The sequence below is a fragment of the Vicugna pacos genome, chromosome 4, assembly GCF_048564905.1.
Source record: "Vicugna pacos chromosome 4, VicPac4, whole genome shotgun sequence".
NCBI lineage: Eukaryota > Metazoa > Chordata > Mammalia > Artiodactyla > Camelidae > Vicugna > Vicugna pacos.
In genome coordinates this window covers 70,283,597-70,299,343 of record NC_132990.1, presented here as the reverse complement: position 1 = coordinate 70,299,343, position 15,747 = coordinate 70,283,597, and the positions used below count along the sequence as shown (strand labels likewise).

Sequence of the window (15,747 nt, the reverse complement as noted above, 5' to 3'; positions counted from 1 at the left end):
CCCAGCAGGGCAGGGGTGTGCGCATCTTTAAAAGGTGCCTCTGCTTGGATCCTTTAAGAGAGTGTGGAGGGGACTATGGGAAGGGCAGCTGTCCTCTGCTGCACAAACTCCTGAATTTGTACGGAGCTCTGTTACGTCATCTTCTCTTTTCTGCTTCCTGCTACCTCTTTGAGCACAAGCTCTCATTTAAGAGGTTGGCTTTTCAAGGAGCCTGTGGTCATGGCACAGCCAGCAGTCTTCTCTTAGTCCATGCCAGGTTGACAGGGATAACGACCCAGTGGGGGACAGACCAGGGGAGCAGTTGCATTTGTGCTGCTGTTTGACAGTGTTGTAATTCCTATGAAATTAGCTGTTCACATACGTATCCTATAGGCTGCCTTGTGCTCAGAGAAACCTGTCAGAGTCACCTTAGAAACGTCGCTTTGGGTATGTCCTAGTGGTGACCTACCGTGCCCTGCAGACAGTCAGCTCTCCCTTCTCGAGTCTCTGGTGTGTGGTCAAAAGTGACAGGCCCAGAGTCTGGCTGCGGGTCATTTTCATATTGTTTATACGTCCAAATATTTTTAAAGAGTTGAAGGTAATGGTTATGTCATCCTTGTTACAAGAGAAGGGTGATGGCAGCTCAGTGAAAGGCTTTGCTTCCTGCCGGTTACTGAAGGGTGCTTTAGGGAGACTGAAGCTTGAAGGCCAAGAGCTCAGATGCTTTCCAGCATCTTTTGGGGGTGGTAGGTGGGGAAGGAAATCTGAGTGTCTACTCAGTGCCACGTGCTCTCTTTATCTCTTTCTGTGAACATCCTATCTACCAGGTACCCCCATTTGGTAGCACTTGAGAGACGAGGAAAGTGAACCTTGGGGCAGCTGAACTCCCCTCAAAGGTCACAGAAGTGGGAATTGGAAGAGCAGGATCCCAGGCCAGGCCTGCTCACTGCCTGGACACTTACCCCTCTCTCCAGCCCTCCGTCGGGCTTCTGGGGGGATCCTAATGCTGCTTTTGTTTTTCTTTCACTAGGTTTGGCCGGTACAGTTGTGAGAAAGGGACCACTGCGGTCCTCACTGAAAAAGTCACTACCCTGGAATTTGAGGTGCTGGAGGAAACAGTCCAAACAATGGACACTTCCTGAATGGTGTTGGTGGATGGCTGGTTACTGCTCTAGAAGACTGGGGGCAGTGGAGGCTCCCCCTGTAAGACATTCAGCCAGTGTTTGTTGAATGAACCCAATAAAAAATGAAAACCAACTTAAGTGGCTGCGGTCTGGGGGCTGTGTGTTTGTTTGGCTGCTAAGGCCCATCGACCCGGCTTCCCCTTTAGGACATTAAGCCCTCCCCGAGTGCTGCTCTGCGTTCAGGTGGGTGTAAGCAACGTGTCCCTCCTAGAAACAGACGAGGCCTCATTTGTTGGAGGAAGTCAGATTGGGTTACTCTGATTCTTCAGATAAACATTTATTACACCCACCCCTGGTGTGTGCTTACTTTCTCGTGGTCCCAGGTTTTTTGTTTTTGTTTTGTTATGTTTTAGGATGAGTGCAGCACAGTCTTCCCCTGCCCCACCGGCAGCCAAGTAGGAAAGAGAAAGAGATGATCGGTTCTAAGCACCATGAAAAAGCAGGTGGTTGGACAGTTTGCTTTGCCATAGCTGCATGAAACTGGGTGCCCTCCCTCCAGTTCCTCCACTTTCATGGACGTCGGAGGAGTGCTCTGGGGCTCACTACCTGTGATAATGAGGATACGATCATTTCTCAGATACTCAGGCCTGGTGAGTGGTTGAAATTATACGCTTCTAGAGGGTCCCAGTAGCAGGCAGAACAGTTCTCGTGGGCTTGCAGGTGGATGGCGTGCAGGAAGCAAGTTCATCTGTGTCCAAGGCTGGCACTGCCAAGGGAGACGGGCAGTAGGGGCTCTGAGAGGCAGAAGCAGAATACTTGCAAAAAATCTGTCCGGAATCAGAAAAGCTTTCAGTGGTGAGTGCCAGACAGGGGACAGGGTCTGGCTGCCTCCCTGGTTAACTGCCAGAAGTGGGGTACAGAGAACAATGGAATTATTTAGGACAGCATCTTGGCTGATGATTTATTAAAATTATCTGGGAAGCGTAAAAAAATTCCCAGGTTACTCAGAATGTCTGGGGCCCAAGAAATTGTGTTTTTAAAGGTGGCTCAAGAAATTGTGCTGCAATGTGGAGCTGTTTTAAAATTATTCGTGAATTGTACTCTTTCACAGAAGGAAGCCCTCTTATCCCGTTTTATTTCAATCATGGAGAATGAGTACAAAGCAAAGGTTGCATCTGAAGAAAATCTCTCAAATCCAACAGTCTTACAGTAGAACAGAGTTCACACATGGAAACAAAGCAGTGGCCCAGCCCAAATCCTTCTATCCCCAGGGAGGCCGGGTTAGAGCCCCGGACAGGACATCAGTGGAGAGGGCAGGCCTGTGCTTTGTCCCAGGGATGAACTGTCACCAAGTCAGTGGATGACACCTTAGACCATTTGGGGATTAACTTGAGTATAAAAACAAAATTCAGACTGTTTCCTTCAGAGCTTGAGTTTTCCTTAAGTTCACATTTATAAATTAGTCTTCACAGTTAATCCTATTTGGGAATGAGAAATAAATGAACACATTCCTGGTTTCCTACAAATAATACAGTTGTACATTAACTCTTGACTTACATGGTCCATGGACTTCAGTTTTGTGAAGGAGTGAGTGGCTGCCACTTCTGGATCATCTCCAGCGTGCTAGATAACTTACATATTTTATTTCAAATTCTGTCAGCAACCCTGAAGGTAGATGTTATCAGTCCCATTTTACAGATGAGGGAACAGGCTCAGAGAGGCCATGAAGCTCGCTGCTTAAAGTTGCAGAACCAGAACTTGTACAGAGAACAGCCTGAGGGCAAAGCCCATATAGTTTCCATATCCTGTGTTTCCTTCTCATGGAGGAAAACACTTAACACTGATCAGTCAAGGCACTGCCAGCATTCAAGCAGGCAGTGTTGCCTGGGACATAGCAGGTGTTCAGGAGAAGACGGCCGAGCCAACTGCACAGAAAACACTCACGGCTTTCAAATAATATTTGCCCCTGTGCCAGATGCTGGGTTCTCCTGATCGTCATTCATCAGGTTACAAACGTAGATAAAAATATTAGGAAAATCTCCACTCTACTTAAAAAAATGATTTCCGCGTTGTCCCTTTACAACAGAGTAAATGAAGCACACAGCTTGACTGTTTGAAAAGATTCTAAGAGCTAAACAGAACTTGCTACTAACCATTTTCAAAGGCTCACTACAAATCACACAGTCTCCTGCGACTCTCCTGTTAGTACAGACCTTGACAGGCCATTGAAAGGGTTATCCTAAAGATTCACATTACAAGCCAGATACAAGGGGTGCATCAGTGGCTCGCTGAACCACCCGCCCTGTTAACCCAGCTGAGAGTGTCCACAACAGTTTAAAGAAAGGACTTGTGAAGGTGACCACCAATGACATGACCAGTGCCCCTCCCCCAGCAGCCCTACGTTCAGCATCTGCTGTAAAGCCCGGCCCCCCCTTTGGGGACCTGCTGAACCCTCTTGGTTGGTCTCAGCTACCAGGTGGCCACTCTGGAGAGAAGACTCAGGTGAGGCAGAGCGGTGTGGCTTCTGATGAGGCCCACTGTGTCTGCGCTCAGGTACTCGAAGTCCACACGTGCATCTGTTTGGCAACCTGGTGCACGTACCCGATGTCGGGTCTCTGGTTGGGGTCGGGGTAGATGCACATACTGACCAGTTCTCGTAACTGCAACAGAGAGGATGATGCATGTTATTCTTAAGCAGCCTTGTTGAGGCTCTGCGTTAACTCATGTAAACCCTCATGGCAACTAGAAGGTGAGGAGTGGGTGCGGAGTCACAGTCCCCAGGGCAGAGCTAGGACCAGTCCTAGGCCTCTCTGGCCCCGAAGGCCATGCTTTGAGACCTTGAGAATGGTTACCTGCAAATAATTTTGAACTTTCAACTGTCTACACTACTGAGCAAATCTGTGTACTGTGCGTGTGTGTGTGAGTGTGTGTATGTCTGCTGTCAGTCGTATAGATGCCCAAACCAGAGGAGAAGACTCAAGGCAAGGGCTTATTGATCATAATAAATGCATTAACATGCAGCAGGGCTGCAGTCTGCCCACCCCCTGGCCTCTTTATTGTGCTCATGAAAGACGGAGCTTTTAATTATACAGACACTGAAGGCTGCTCCTGCCTCGGGGTGGGGGAGGGGCGCCTTGCGCCTCTGATCGCCTCCATTCTTCTGGTAGCCAGAGTGCCAATTATTTTAATGGTAATTAAAATAATGACCTTAAAAAGCCTACATCTTAACTTGTATCACTGGGCTCACTGCAATTTTTTTCATTTAAATACCTGCTGCTTGAGGGGCTGGCGGGGCAGCAGCAGGCAGAGGGGAGTCGTGAATAAGGGGGCTCATGTGGACTCAGTGGCCATGCGCAGGGAGTCTGGGGAGGGCACAAGGGTCACACGGGGGCCTGGGTTGCTGCGCACACTCCGTGTTTCACTCCTGAGGTGTCCAGGCTGAGGGGCCTGGGGTGCCTCCCGCTGGGAGAGGCTCCAGCCCAAGTGCTGCCTTTTGGGGATTCCACCACTTTATCAACACTGGGAAGCCCCCGGCGAGATGCACCTGAGCCCGCAGCCAGCTCGGATGCCCTGGAGCCCGAGGTTGCCCCTGGTGAGAGGTCCTCTTTAGAACCTTACAGTATTCAGGAGAAGGTAGCTGTGTTGGCCTCTGACGGTTAAAGTGCCCAAGAAAACCAGATTAAGGTGAGATCTATGTGACCCGAATTGCTCATCTCTGAGTAGACTACACAGACAGCAACACTGCCCTTTTGAAAATTTCAGCAGAGAAAGTGTCTTATTTCCATTTCTAAGAGGTGGTTTACCTTCAGAAGTGAGGTGCGCTGCAGCGCTAAGAATCAGCACCTCTAGACGCTGCACGCGGCTGTTGAAAGCCAGGTCTGGGGAGCAGGAGTGCATGAGGGCGGAAGGCTGACTTGGGAGGAAACTTCACTTCGGCTTCAGAACCAAAAGGCAGAGGTTACTGTTCCCATTTATAGATGGGAAACTGAGGCACAGAGAAGTTGTCATTTGCTCCAAGTTGCATGGCTCCTTAACAGACTTCAACAAACAAAATTCCAAATCCAAACAAAAGATGGGAAAGAAACACCAAATGCAACTATAAACTTGCTGAACAACTCTGACTAGCTTTTCCTTTCCTGCCAACTTCCACTCCAGAGCATAAGTATTTCTTCCAAAGGCACATAGAACTCTGCAGCCACCGAAGCAAAAGCCACGCGAGAAAGAGCACTGACCACTGAGCAGCTCTGTAGGAACGTGAGCTCCCAACCCTCACTCTGGTGGCTGGGGGTTCACAGAGCCGGCAAGCCGGGCATTGGGAACAAAGGCTGACGACCCAGGCGGCCTGCCTGGACGTAGGCTTAGCACGTATCGGGACGCCTGGTCGCTACGGTTTGGCCAGCTCAGGCCTAGGCCCCTGGTGGCCAAGGGCTGCTCCTTCAGAGCCTTCAGGACTGTGGTCAGCAGCACAGACCTTGCCACACCCCAGCTGGGCCACGGACAAGGCATGCCCTCAAGAAGCAGGGTGGCACAGGGTCACCTGGGTCAAACCTTGCCTTCACCTGCAAGCTGTGTGACCTTGGGCAAGTTACTTAACCAGTCTGTCTCAGTTTCCTTCCTGGTAAAATGAAATGGGGGCAGATTCAACACAGTAAGTCATCAATCTGATCTGCTATTACTGTGAGGCAGTGGCCTGTGGTCCTGCAGGGTGGGACCTCAGACTCCCTATCACACCCACTAGCGTTGACCTTGAACAGAAGTAACAATAATAGTTGTTCCGTATGGAGCGTTTACTCTAAGCCAGGCCCTCTGCTACCTCCAGCGGCTGCTTTGGCTGGTGGTGGTAGTAAACATGAGGCTGGTGCTGGACCGAGCATGTCACGTGCATCACCTTAATGCTTACACTGATCCTGTGAGGTAGGTCCAGGATTGTCCCCATTTTACAGATGAGGAAACTGAGAGTTCAGTAACTCAGCCAAGAACAGTGAGGGGAGTGCGTAAACCTGCGCATCTGTCTACACCCTAACCATGCTGTGCTGTAAACCTGTCATTTCATCCTCACATGTTATCCGTGAAGGCAGAAGTATTAACCCTGTTTTCAAGATGAGGGAACTGAGGGAGATGACACTGTCACACAGTCTTACCTGTCACAGCCTGATGGCAGGACCTATCAGACTCTGTGCCCAGGACCCCTGCACTCAGTGTGAAATATTGAAAATAAAAGACCAAGGGGTGTGTCTTAGGTCTGTGACAGCAAGACCAGTCTACTGGCTGTGGTTTCCTGTCACAGGAGCGGAGAGGCCGCCAGTGGTGGTTAGGGGCCAGCCAAGGCCCTGCCACCCGCTGCTGTCTGACACCACATGAGCCCATCTCCAGGACCCACAGCAGGGAACCTCATACTCCGGGTTGGGAGTCTAGTGGGCAGAAGTGTGCCGGGGGGTGGGCCGCAGCCCTGCTGTCCAGAGGCCCACATGGGTCCCTGAAACCTCTTCTGTAAAATCAATCTACTTTTTTTCCTCTGAGTCACTGTCCCAGAAATCTTCCTTCTCCACCCTGTTAAGTGAACCCAAGCCCAGCCCCGCAGCTGTGGGACCTGGGAACGGCCCCTCCTGGAGCCGTGCAGGTGGGCAGCGCACCAGGCCCAGCCCTCAGGCAGCAAACGCACCTTCTCCGAGTAATGTTCTTCAGGGAGCGGTGGGTAGTCACACTGCTCGATCTTCTGGCAGAGGGAGAAGAGATTCATTTTGTCCCCATAGAAGGGGCTCTGGAGAGCTGCCATCTGCAACGAGGGATGAGAGATGGGTTTTCAGCCTTGAGGTCCAGGGGCAAAGGGCCTCTCCGACCAGCGCTTCCCTGGTCGCCCTGCAGCGGCTGTCTGGCAGCCCCCCCACATCCTGAGGAAGTTGGGGTTCAACTGCAAGTGGCAATTTTAACATGATCCTTGTTTGATAAGCAAATTAAATGGGACAGCGGGTTCAGTGACAAAACTACAGACAAGAAGGAAGGGCCAGCCTCACACCTCGGCTCTCAGGGACAGCTTCTGGTCGCACGCACACAGCAGATGGGGACACAGGAGCTGTGCTTGGGGCCGGGAGCTGGTTCTTGGTGCGCAGTCCGATGTTTCCAGAAAGCAAATCCACAGACACCCATGGGAGGGTGTCTATTTAGTAAACTACTTATCTGAGGACTAACCCCTGGGCCGGGGAGTGGGCAGTGAGGCATTTCTGTTCTTGGCTTTCACTCTGGCTGCTCTCGCCAGCCCATTACAGAGCGGCTGGGAGAGAGCCTGGCGTCTGGGGCAGTGGCTGCTGCCGTCTGCGGAAGCAGGTGCCCAGCCATCATCATGGGGGGAGGCAGGAGGAGGAAGGCAGGCTGCCTGGCTGCCCTTGAATGAGGGGCCCCAGACACTCTGCTTCACATAAGTTCCAGGGTGGAAGCTTCCCGAAGCCCGGCTCTGCATTCTCTTGCTGGGGCTCTGGCCTTTGGCTTCCTCATCCGTAAAATGGACGAGGGTCCACCTGCAGGGCTGAGGCCCCCCAACCTGAGCTGCCACCCTGAAGGCAGGCCCTCTCCTCGGGGGCTCTGCTGGTGGCCCTGGCGGGTTCTCACCCAGGCAGGAAACTATCTACCAGGCCTCCCTGTTTGTTCCGGAGGCTCCAGACTCCCATCCCCTATTCCGAGCACCGCTGGGGGTGTCTTCAGAGGGGGTGTGCAGGACTGCCAGGTGCCAGCCCCATCTGCCGACTGCTCCGCGATGGGATTCAAGGGCTGCCCGTCCCTCCCGCTCACTGTCATCTGCCGCCAATTACGGCCCAACGCCTCCTGCTAATCAAGGGCCGCCGGGGAACTGCGGCCGCCTGCCTGTCCGTTCGGCCCAGGGTCCCTTCGAGGAGCTGCACTGCCAGGACCACTCTGCACGGGCTCTGTGGGGGCACTGCGGGACACCGAGGAATGCTCACCCCCTTCAGGACCCAGAGGATGGGCCAGCGAGCCCCAACTCAGGGCAGGGCGGAACCCGTGGGAGCCCAACAGCTTGAGTTTCCTGGTCCGCCCCCATCCTCTGTTCACCCCCGTGAACAGGTCGGGTGAGCCCGGAGCAGGGCCTGCCTCCTTCAGAAGAGCCCAGGGGGCTTCAGAGCCCAGGCAGTGTCCCTGGGTTGCCAAATGGCCTTTGGAGAGGCAGTGTAGCCTGGAGATTTGGGGGTTTCCCCTGACCCAGGTCAGGAGTCTGCCTGGGGCAGCACCTGTGGGCCCAGGCGCCTGGCCATGGCTGGGAGCTTTCAGATGGGCGTCTAGCCTTCCCTCGCTCCTCCCACCGACCAGGCGCCTGGGTCCCTCTGAGGAGGCCCGAGAACTTGTCTGACTGTGAAGCCCACACTGTGGGAAGGCTGCAGGGAGCGGCCCTGGCACTTGGCAGGGCAGGATGAGAACACAGAGGCCCTGCCCCCGTGGGCTCCAACAGTCGGGCTGGGAACTGGCTTTACCATCTAGTATGCAAAATGGCATTGCTTGGGTGAAGCATTTCTAATAATTAAGATGAGAACCTTGGGTACAAAGGGTTAATTAAGCAGTTTCAAAAGGACATCTGTTGCCACAGCAGAGAGCAGCTGGGGCACCAGGGTGGGCACTGTCGTGATCTGGTGCCCTTCAAACCATGCAGGAGGAGTCAGATGGATTTTCCTGGAAAGTGTTTCTGTTCAGAGTAGGAAGGATGTTTAAACGCTGGCCCCACAACACGGGCTCTGGTCTTTCATGTGTCTGACCTGGAAGAGGGACTGGGTGATCCTTTCAACAAGCTAGCCTGATCTGATCTGCACAAATCTTGCTATTTGGGGCTTCCAAAGGGCCCCAGGATGGCAGAGCATGAGCCCTGTATCAGCATCTCCTTCAGATGGCCTCTCCAACCTTTCTTTCCGTCACTTTCCCCGTGCTGCTTCAGAAGAGCTCTCTGCACACGGTCGGCAGTGGGCTATGCAGAGAAGTCATCTCAGTCTCCCTGGCTCACGGTGGCTTCTCCATCTGTAAACGCAGGTTCTCGCAGAAGCAGCATCCCTGCCTGCTCCCCCTCCAGCTGCGGCCACGGGCCTTCCACCCAGATCAGCGCACTGGGCTGTGAAGGAACCTCTGGGGCTGCTTGAGACGGTGGGATTAGAACGATTACCCCGGTTGTTGAGATCTCGTACTGGCGACCACCCACCTCTGACTGGTTGAAGCAGAGGAGAAACTGCCGTTTGGGGCTGATACTGGTTGCCTTGTTAGAACGGCCAAAGCCACGGCTCTCTGCGTCGCTTCTCACATGCAGAACTTTTCCTCCCTGGCGTTATTGGGATGACACATAGCGAGGGAGATGGGAGTGTGTGGGCACCTGCCCCCGCTGGGAGGGCTCAGGGAAACTGGTGTGTGATTTGAGATGTCAGACGGAGAAGGGGACTCTGACTCAGAGGGGACAGCGACTGCCTTTGACTCTGGCCCTGTCAGGGCCTCAGATATCCATCTCCTCATCAGTATCTCCCAAGCACATCCTGGAGCGAAGGCTGAACCCAGAGGCCAGTTGCCAAGTGGTCTGCAGCCCTGCTTCCCCATGAAGTATTAGGGGGCATCCAGACCATTCTCTGGCACAAGCCAGAATTCCAAAGCAGGTTTCCATACAAGGCACGGCTGATCCCTCGTCTTTTTTTCCCCCGGCCCACTTTCTTGCTGGTCTTGGCCCCCTCGAGGCTGCTGTGAGCAGGCATCCCACTGAGGATCCTGGGGCTGGCGCCCAGTGAGCCAATTCCTTCAGCTTCGTGCTCAGAGCTGAGCTCCCTTGCAAATAAATAAATTCTGCAGAGCCCAGGCAGCCTGCTGAGTGCCTCCACGGGGCGTGCTGGGTAATGAAAATAAAGCACCAGGCCTTCCCATAGGCCAGGCTCAGGCATCTCTGCTGGGAGCTCCCAGAGCAGAGGAGGGGCCACTGAAGTCGCCAAGGGCTCCTCACAACCGGGCCTTCCCCTCAAAGGGGCTCTGAGCAGAGGCCCTGCATCTCTTTCTCCATCAGGCACACCGCCCCCGGGTGGCTGGAGATAAGGGGAGAGGCCCCGGCCCACAAGGACCACTGGTCCCTTCCTGGCTTCTGTGCACAGGGGCGGGCGTTGACAGCCTGGGTACCAGTGTCCATCTAGGCCGCTTCTTTGCTGTGTGACCCTGGGAAGTCTCTCCAGCTCTTTGAGCCTGTTTCCTCCCTTATAGCGAAGCTGGGACTGGCCTGGTGCAATTCTTGTGATTCACCCCGATGTCCAGGGTAGCGCTGCTCCCAGCTGTTGGGCTGTTTGGCCTTTTTGTCCTGCGCTGACCTCTTCAAGACAGATCTCACTTGGCACCCATCCTGAGGGGTGCAGGCCAGGTGTAGTGCTTTGTGGCGGCTCCTCCAGTCATGGGTCAACATCAGCATCTTAAGGTGATCTCAGGAGGTGCTCAGTGGACATCTGGTTGCCCAGGTGCAAGAGGGTGTGGCAGGCTGAATAAAGGCCCCCAACAATGTTCATGTCCTTATTTTTGGAGGCTATGAATGTGTTACCCTATATGGCAAAAGAGATTTGGCAGACATGATGAAATGAAGGGTCCCCAGATAGGGGAGTGTCCCTAAGTGTAATCACAGTGTCCTTGTAAGAAGGAGCAGAGGGAGATGTGAGTGCAGAAGAGGAGAAGGAGGTGTGCTGACTTACGTGATATAGCAGGGGCTCACAAGCCACGGAACGTAGGTGGCCTTTGCACTTTCCTTGCCTTCAGTTCAGGGAAATTGATTTCGGACTTCTGGTCTCCAGAACGGTAAGAGAATTACTGTATGGTTTTAAGAGGCCAACTGGGAATCTGTTACAGTGGCTGCAGGGACGGAGCATGGGGGCCCCTGAGACGTCAGTTCATGCTGGAACTTGAGGGAAGGGCAGACCTGCCCCTAGCTCGGGCAGGTTTTCTCTGGCTCTGTCGTCACCTCCGGTCCCAGGCCTCCCTGGCCCAGGTGTGCTCCACTGGGGCTGCGTGGAATCCTCAGTCCTCGCATGCGATCTGGGGCTGGGGTGGGGAGCCTGTTACAGCTCTGAAGGCTGGTGCTCTCCGATGGCAGGCCCCACAGGCTGGGCAGCGGGGGCTCCGGTCGTGTCTGCAGGGCGTTCCCTTCCAATTACCAGGGCCGTGGGCTCAGAGGCACCTCCCTCCCTTTCCCTCTGCAGGGAAAGCATCCTGTTCTGTTTCCCGACAAGGCCTGTGGGTGGGGAGGGATGGCAGCCTGGGGAAGAGCCCCCACTGCCGTTCACCCTCGAGGGGTTGGCCTCTTCTGCGGGAGGCCCGGGGCCACGAGGTTTAGATCAGCTGTCCCCGAGGACGTCAGTGCCCGCAGGACTCCATTGATTTCACTGATAGCCGGCTGCCGATCTGTCCCTCCCTGGCTGCAAGCCGCATGACCAACAAATAAATCAATAATAAAATAAATCAGCACCTCCGTGCTGGGGGGCTGCTAACAGATGCTGCCTCTTTACATATGTGTTTAAATGCCCAACAGCGAGGACTCGGGGGACTGCCTGGCCCAAGATCCACCAGGCTGGTGCTGTGTCTCCCTCCAGGGTCAGGCAAGGGCTCGGGCAGGGAGCGTGGCACAAGCATGGGGTGCTCCCCGCCCCGAGGAGAGCAGCAGGCGGGGCACACCCTGGTCGCCTGCTCCGCTGAGGCCCGCACGGGTCACAGAGGTAGAAATCCCGAATGCAGAACGGAAAGGTGAAAAGCATCCAGACCAGGGACAGTACCCATGAGGACAGGAGGTAAGCGGCGTTTCCGCGGGGACAGAAGACAGCTGAACTCTGGCTTCCTGCTGGCCACAGCGAAAAGGGAAACGTGGCGAGCTGCTGGCCTGCACTGGGTCGGGTCGGGGCTCGCAGGCAGTAGTACCACTTCAATGACCTGCCCGCCTCTGCCAAGGGCCTTCTGAGCCGGGGCTGTTTCACACCTGCAGCTCCCGGGGAGCTGAGCTTTGAACTCAAGTCTTTCTGGCTAAGGTCTGGGCCCACACCAGGCCCTGCATCTCTCAACCCACATCATCCTAGCTTTATGAGCTGTGTGCTCACACACATGGGACGGATTCACAGCTCAGCCCTCCTGCACCCTCAGGGGCCAGGAATCACTCCGCACTCCTGATCCACTGCAGCCACCAGGGGTGGGGAGGGGGCTGGGGGGGCGAGCGGGAGAGGGCACTGCCTCGACGCTCCCGTATGGTGCTCATTAAGAGAATTCCTCCTACAACAGACACCCCATCTCTGACTGCCAGGGCCTGACTCACCCACAGACCCTCCAGTAATTCTGTGGGGCACCCACACGGTGGACTTCCAGGAGAAGGGGGCCCAGGGATAATAGCCACAAGGGCCACATCTCCACTTGGCTTCATCTTTAACCACAAGGCCACTCTTTTAAAATGAAATGTCTGCTATTAATAATAACAGGCCACTGGCTTAAAAAGAAAGACACTATAAAGTTTAAACCTTGCAAAGGGATCAGAGTTCTGATCTCATAGCCTCAATCTGTAATGCAGGGAGGGGGGAATCCCACCACCAAAAGACCCCAACTGCATAGCTGCCACAGTCCGGGGTCCACTACGTGCACATCCGCAGTGGGCAGCTTATTCCTGAATTTATACCCATGGACCATGAGGTCAGTTCCCAGAGTCAACAGTCTCACAGAAGCAAAGAAGTCAGTCTCTCCAACTCCAGATCATTCCTGGTGGCCCCTCAACTCAAACCTGAGTGTCGCTGCCCTGGGAGACTCTTCAGCTAATCAGTTCCAAGCCAGATTCCACAGACGCTCAAGTCCTCCCCAGGGAAAGCAGAATAATAATCAAGGCTCCAATTTTAAAACCAAACCATGTTTGGTGTCTCAAAGTCCCTGGAGGGTTTTCAAAGCCTTTCATACCTGTTACTTCATCTATCTGGCCTGTGACAATGCAAGACAACTACTATTCCTGTTTTACAGATGAAGAGATGGATGGAATCCCAGAGCTGCCCAGCACAGGGTGGTCCAGGTGGGAGGATGTGGCTGCCAACCTGGAGAAGCTAGAGGACTCAGGCCTCCCTCCCATCATGACCAAGAGTGGTTTGTGCTCTCCAGCTCCGTTATCCAGGGCCCCCGATGGCTGGCCAAAATGGGTGGGGACTTTATGAGTTCCTGTTGTCTCATGTTTGAGCCCACCAAGACTCAGAAGTGTTCCTGTCCCTCCATCCAAGTTGGCCATCTGGTGGCTCCATTTCATAGCTCAGGGGAGCGGGTGGTGGTCTCTAGTGAGACCTATGTTGCTGGGCTGGAAGAACGTGGACACCGCTCGGAGGGGAGTGTTCCAGAGACATGGGCCGAGCTGACTCCTCCTGTCCCAGGGGCCCTGCATGGGGCCTGATCCATGAGCGTATGACACACAGTGAACAGAACTGCCCTGGTTACCAGGGAAACAGGGGCAACCAGATTCCCCTGCCTGTGCTCCTTCCATCAACAAGCAGACACTGGACTGTCTGCTTCCAGTCTGTTTTCCTTCCCAGATCTGAGCAGCCCAAGGGTGAGAGGGCACCCAGCCCGCCACTGGTCACACCTCTAACCTCTTCCAGCCTGGCACTGCCAAGCAGGAGGATGCTAGGCTGCATGCAATGAAGGAGAGGACGCAGGGGTTCCAATGCCACAGGCAGACATTGTGCATACCCCGTTTGCACCCTAAGCTGGTGGGGTGAACCCTGTCCGGCTTGGCACCCACCACACAGACCCCACCAAACACCGCTGAGCCACGGGCCAGACACTTACCTCGTACAGCAAACAGCCCAGAGACCAGATGTCAGACTTGAAGTTGTAGCCGTTCTCATGGATCCTCTCCGGGGACATGTAGTATGGCGTCCCCACTGAAACACAGCAGAGAGGGGGCGTTTACAGTCTGTGCAGAGGCCGCACTTGAGGGCGAGGTGGGGAGGGCGTGAGGCCCAGCCTCAGCCTCACTGGGACCCTGGGCAGACCCCTCTCCCTCTCTTTCTGCACCCCCTCCACTGTCAAATGACAGGGCTGGGCCTGAACGGAGGTTCCCATGATGGTAGGGCCCTAAAAGCCCCTGGAGACAGGGACCTGCCTAGACCTGAGACTCATTCTGGGGGCTGGGGACTGGTGTTCCTGCCAACTGCCCAGGGGAATGGGACACTGCAGCCAGGCTCTACAAAGAAAGTGACGAAGTGTCCTTTAAGGTGGCTACTTGAATCCCAGAAGAGTCCAGATAAGGCTCTCAACAGTGAATGTTGACCAACCACATCATGAGTATCAGCCCATTTTACAGATGGGGAAACTGAGGCTCAGAAAAGTGGTAGGACTGAGGTTCAGACCCACATCTTCAGGCTCTAGAAACTGAGTTCTTAGCCACTACCCTTGGCTCCTAGCGCCGATCAGCATGTCTAAACTTGGGGTGCTAAGATTTCTTCAGCAGCGCAGAAAAGACACTAACCATAAAAGAAAAGATGGATTAACTGGACTTCATTAAAATTAGCAAAAATTAGGAAAATTTGGTGAACTCTAGTTCACCAAAAGACCATTCAGAGAGTTAAAAGGCAAGCCACAGACTGGGAGAAAACCGTCTCAACACATATACCCAACAATGGCCTCACATATAGAATATATTTTAAAATTTCAATGAACCAGTATATAAAAGACAAACATCCCCCTCCCTCAATTAAGCGAAAGACTTGAAGGGGCCTCTCACAAAGGAGAATATCCAAATGGCCAACAAGCACATGAAATGACGTTGTGTTTCTCATTACTTCTCAGGACAATGCAAATTTAAAGCACAGTGAGGTACCACCACCCACCTACCTGAATGGTTAAAGTTAAAAAGACTGAGATAAACCAAAGTGGTGATGTGTGGAGCAAATAGAACCTTCATGCATTGCTGATGGGGCCATAAAATGGCACAACCACCTTGGAAAACTGTTGGCAGGATCTACTACAGCCGAACACTGGTGACATTGTATAACCCGGCAATTCTGCTCCTAGGTATGTGCCCAAGAGCAGTGACTGCAGCTGTCCATCAGGAGACATGATCAAGGAAATGCAGAGTGGCTTTATTCATAAGAGCCAGAAACTGGAGACAAGTGGTAATCACCAGCAGAAAGGATAAATGGATAATGTGGTCCTCTCACAATGAACACTGAACAGCAATGAACAAGAACAAATCTCAGGTATGTGCCACAAAATGGAAAAATCTCACAGGCGCAGTGTTGAGGGAAAGCAGCCAGGCACAAAAGAGCACACACTATTTGATTCCATTTTTATTAAGAACAGGAAAATTTGGAGGGGGCACACTTTTGGAGATCTGGAGCTGGGCAAAGATGGGAAGATTTTGTGAGGAGGTGAGCTCCCCATCACCAGAGGCATGCAAGCTGCAGCAGAGGGGCTGACTTGGCAGGGCTGAAGAGGGGCCTAGGAATCTGGATGGGCAACCAGAGATCTGCAACCTGAGATTCTGCTCTCAGTCCATTTGGAGGATGACTGATCTGGAGGCTTTAGGATTTTAAAGGTGCCACACATTTTCACTGGCCTGGAGATACCACATGAACATGATGGAGGCTGCTGCTGCTTTGGTCAGAGTCTGTGTAGGGAGCTGGAG

General features: G+C 53.6%; 2 protein-coding genes across 4 annotated transcripts in view; one reads left to right on the top strand and one right to left on the bottom strand.

The window, feature by feature from the left end:
* PSMB7 (proteasome 20S subunit beta 7) overlaps positions 1 to 1,241 on the top strand; it is a 55,862-nt gene extending 54,621 nt beyond the window's left edge. The window contains exon 8 of the mRNA XM_006205527.3: positions 1,010 to 1,241. Within this exon, the coding sequence (XP_006205589.1) occupies positions 1,010 to 1,121 (112 nt within the window). The 3' untranslated portion in view covers positions 1,122 to 1,241. The remainder of the gene's footprint in view (positions 1 to 1,009) is intronic.
* A 980-nt stretch (positions 1,242 to 2,221) lies between these two features.
* NEK6 (NIMA related kinase 6) overlaps positions 2,222 to 15,747 on the bottom strand; it is an 82,350-nt gene continuing 68,824 nt past the window's right edge. For all 3 annotated transcript variants that reach the window (XM_072960100.1, XM_015240352.3, XM_006205528.4), the window contains exons 8-10: positions 13,908 to 14,002; positions 6,766 to 6,879; positions 2,222 to 3,763 (exon numbers count right to left, since the gene is read on the bottom strand). In XM_072960100.1, coding sequence (XP_072816201.1) covers positions 3,653 to 3,763; positions 6,766 to 6,879; positions 13,908 to 14,002 — 320 coding nt within the window. In that variant the 3' untranslated portion in view covers positions 2,222 to 3,652. The remainder of the gene's footprint in view (positions 3,764 to 6,765; positions 6,880 to 13,907; positions 14,003 to 15,747) is intronic.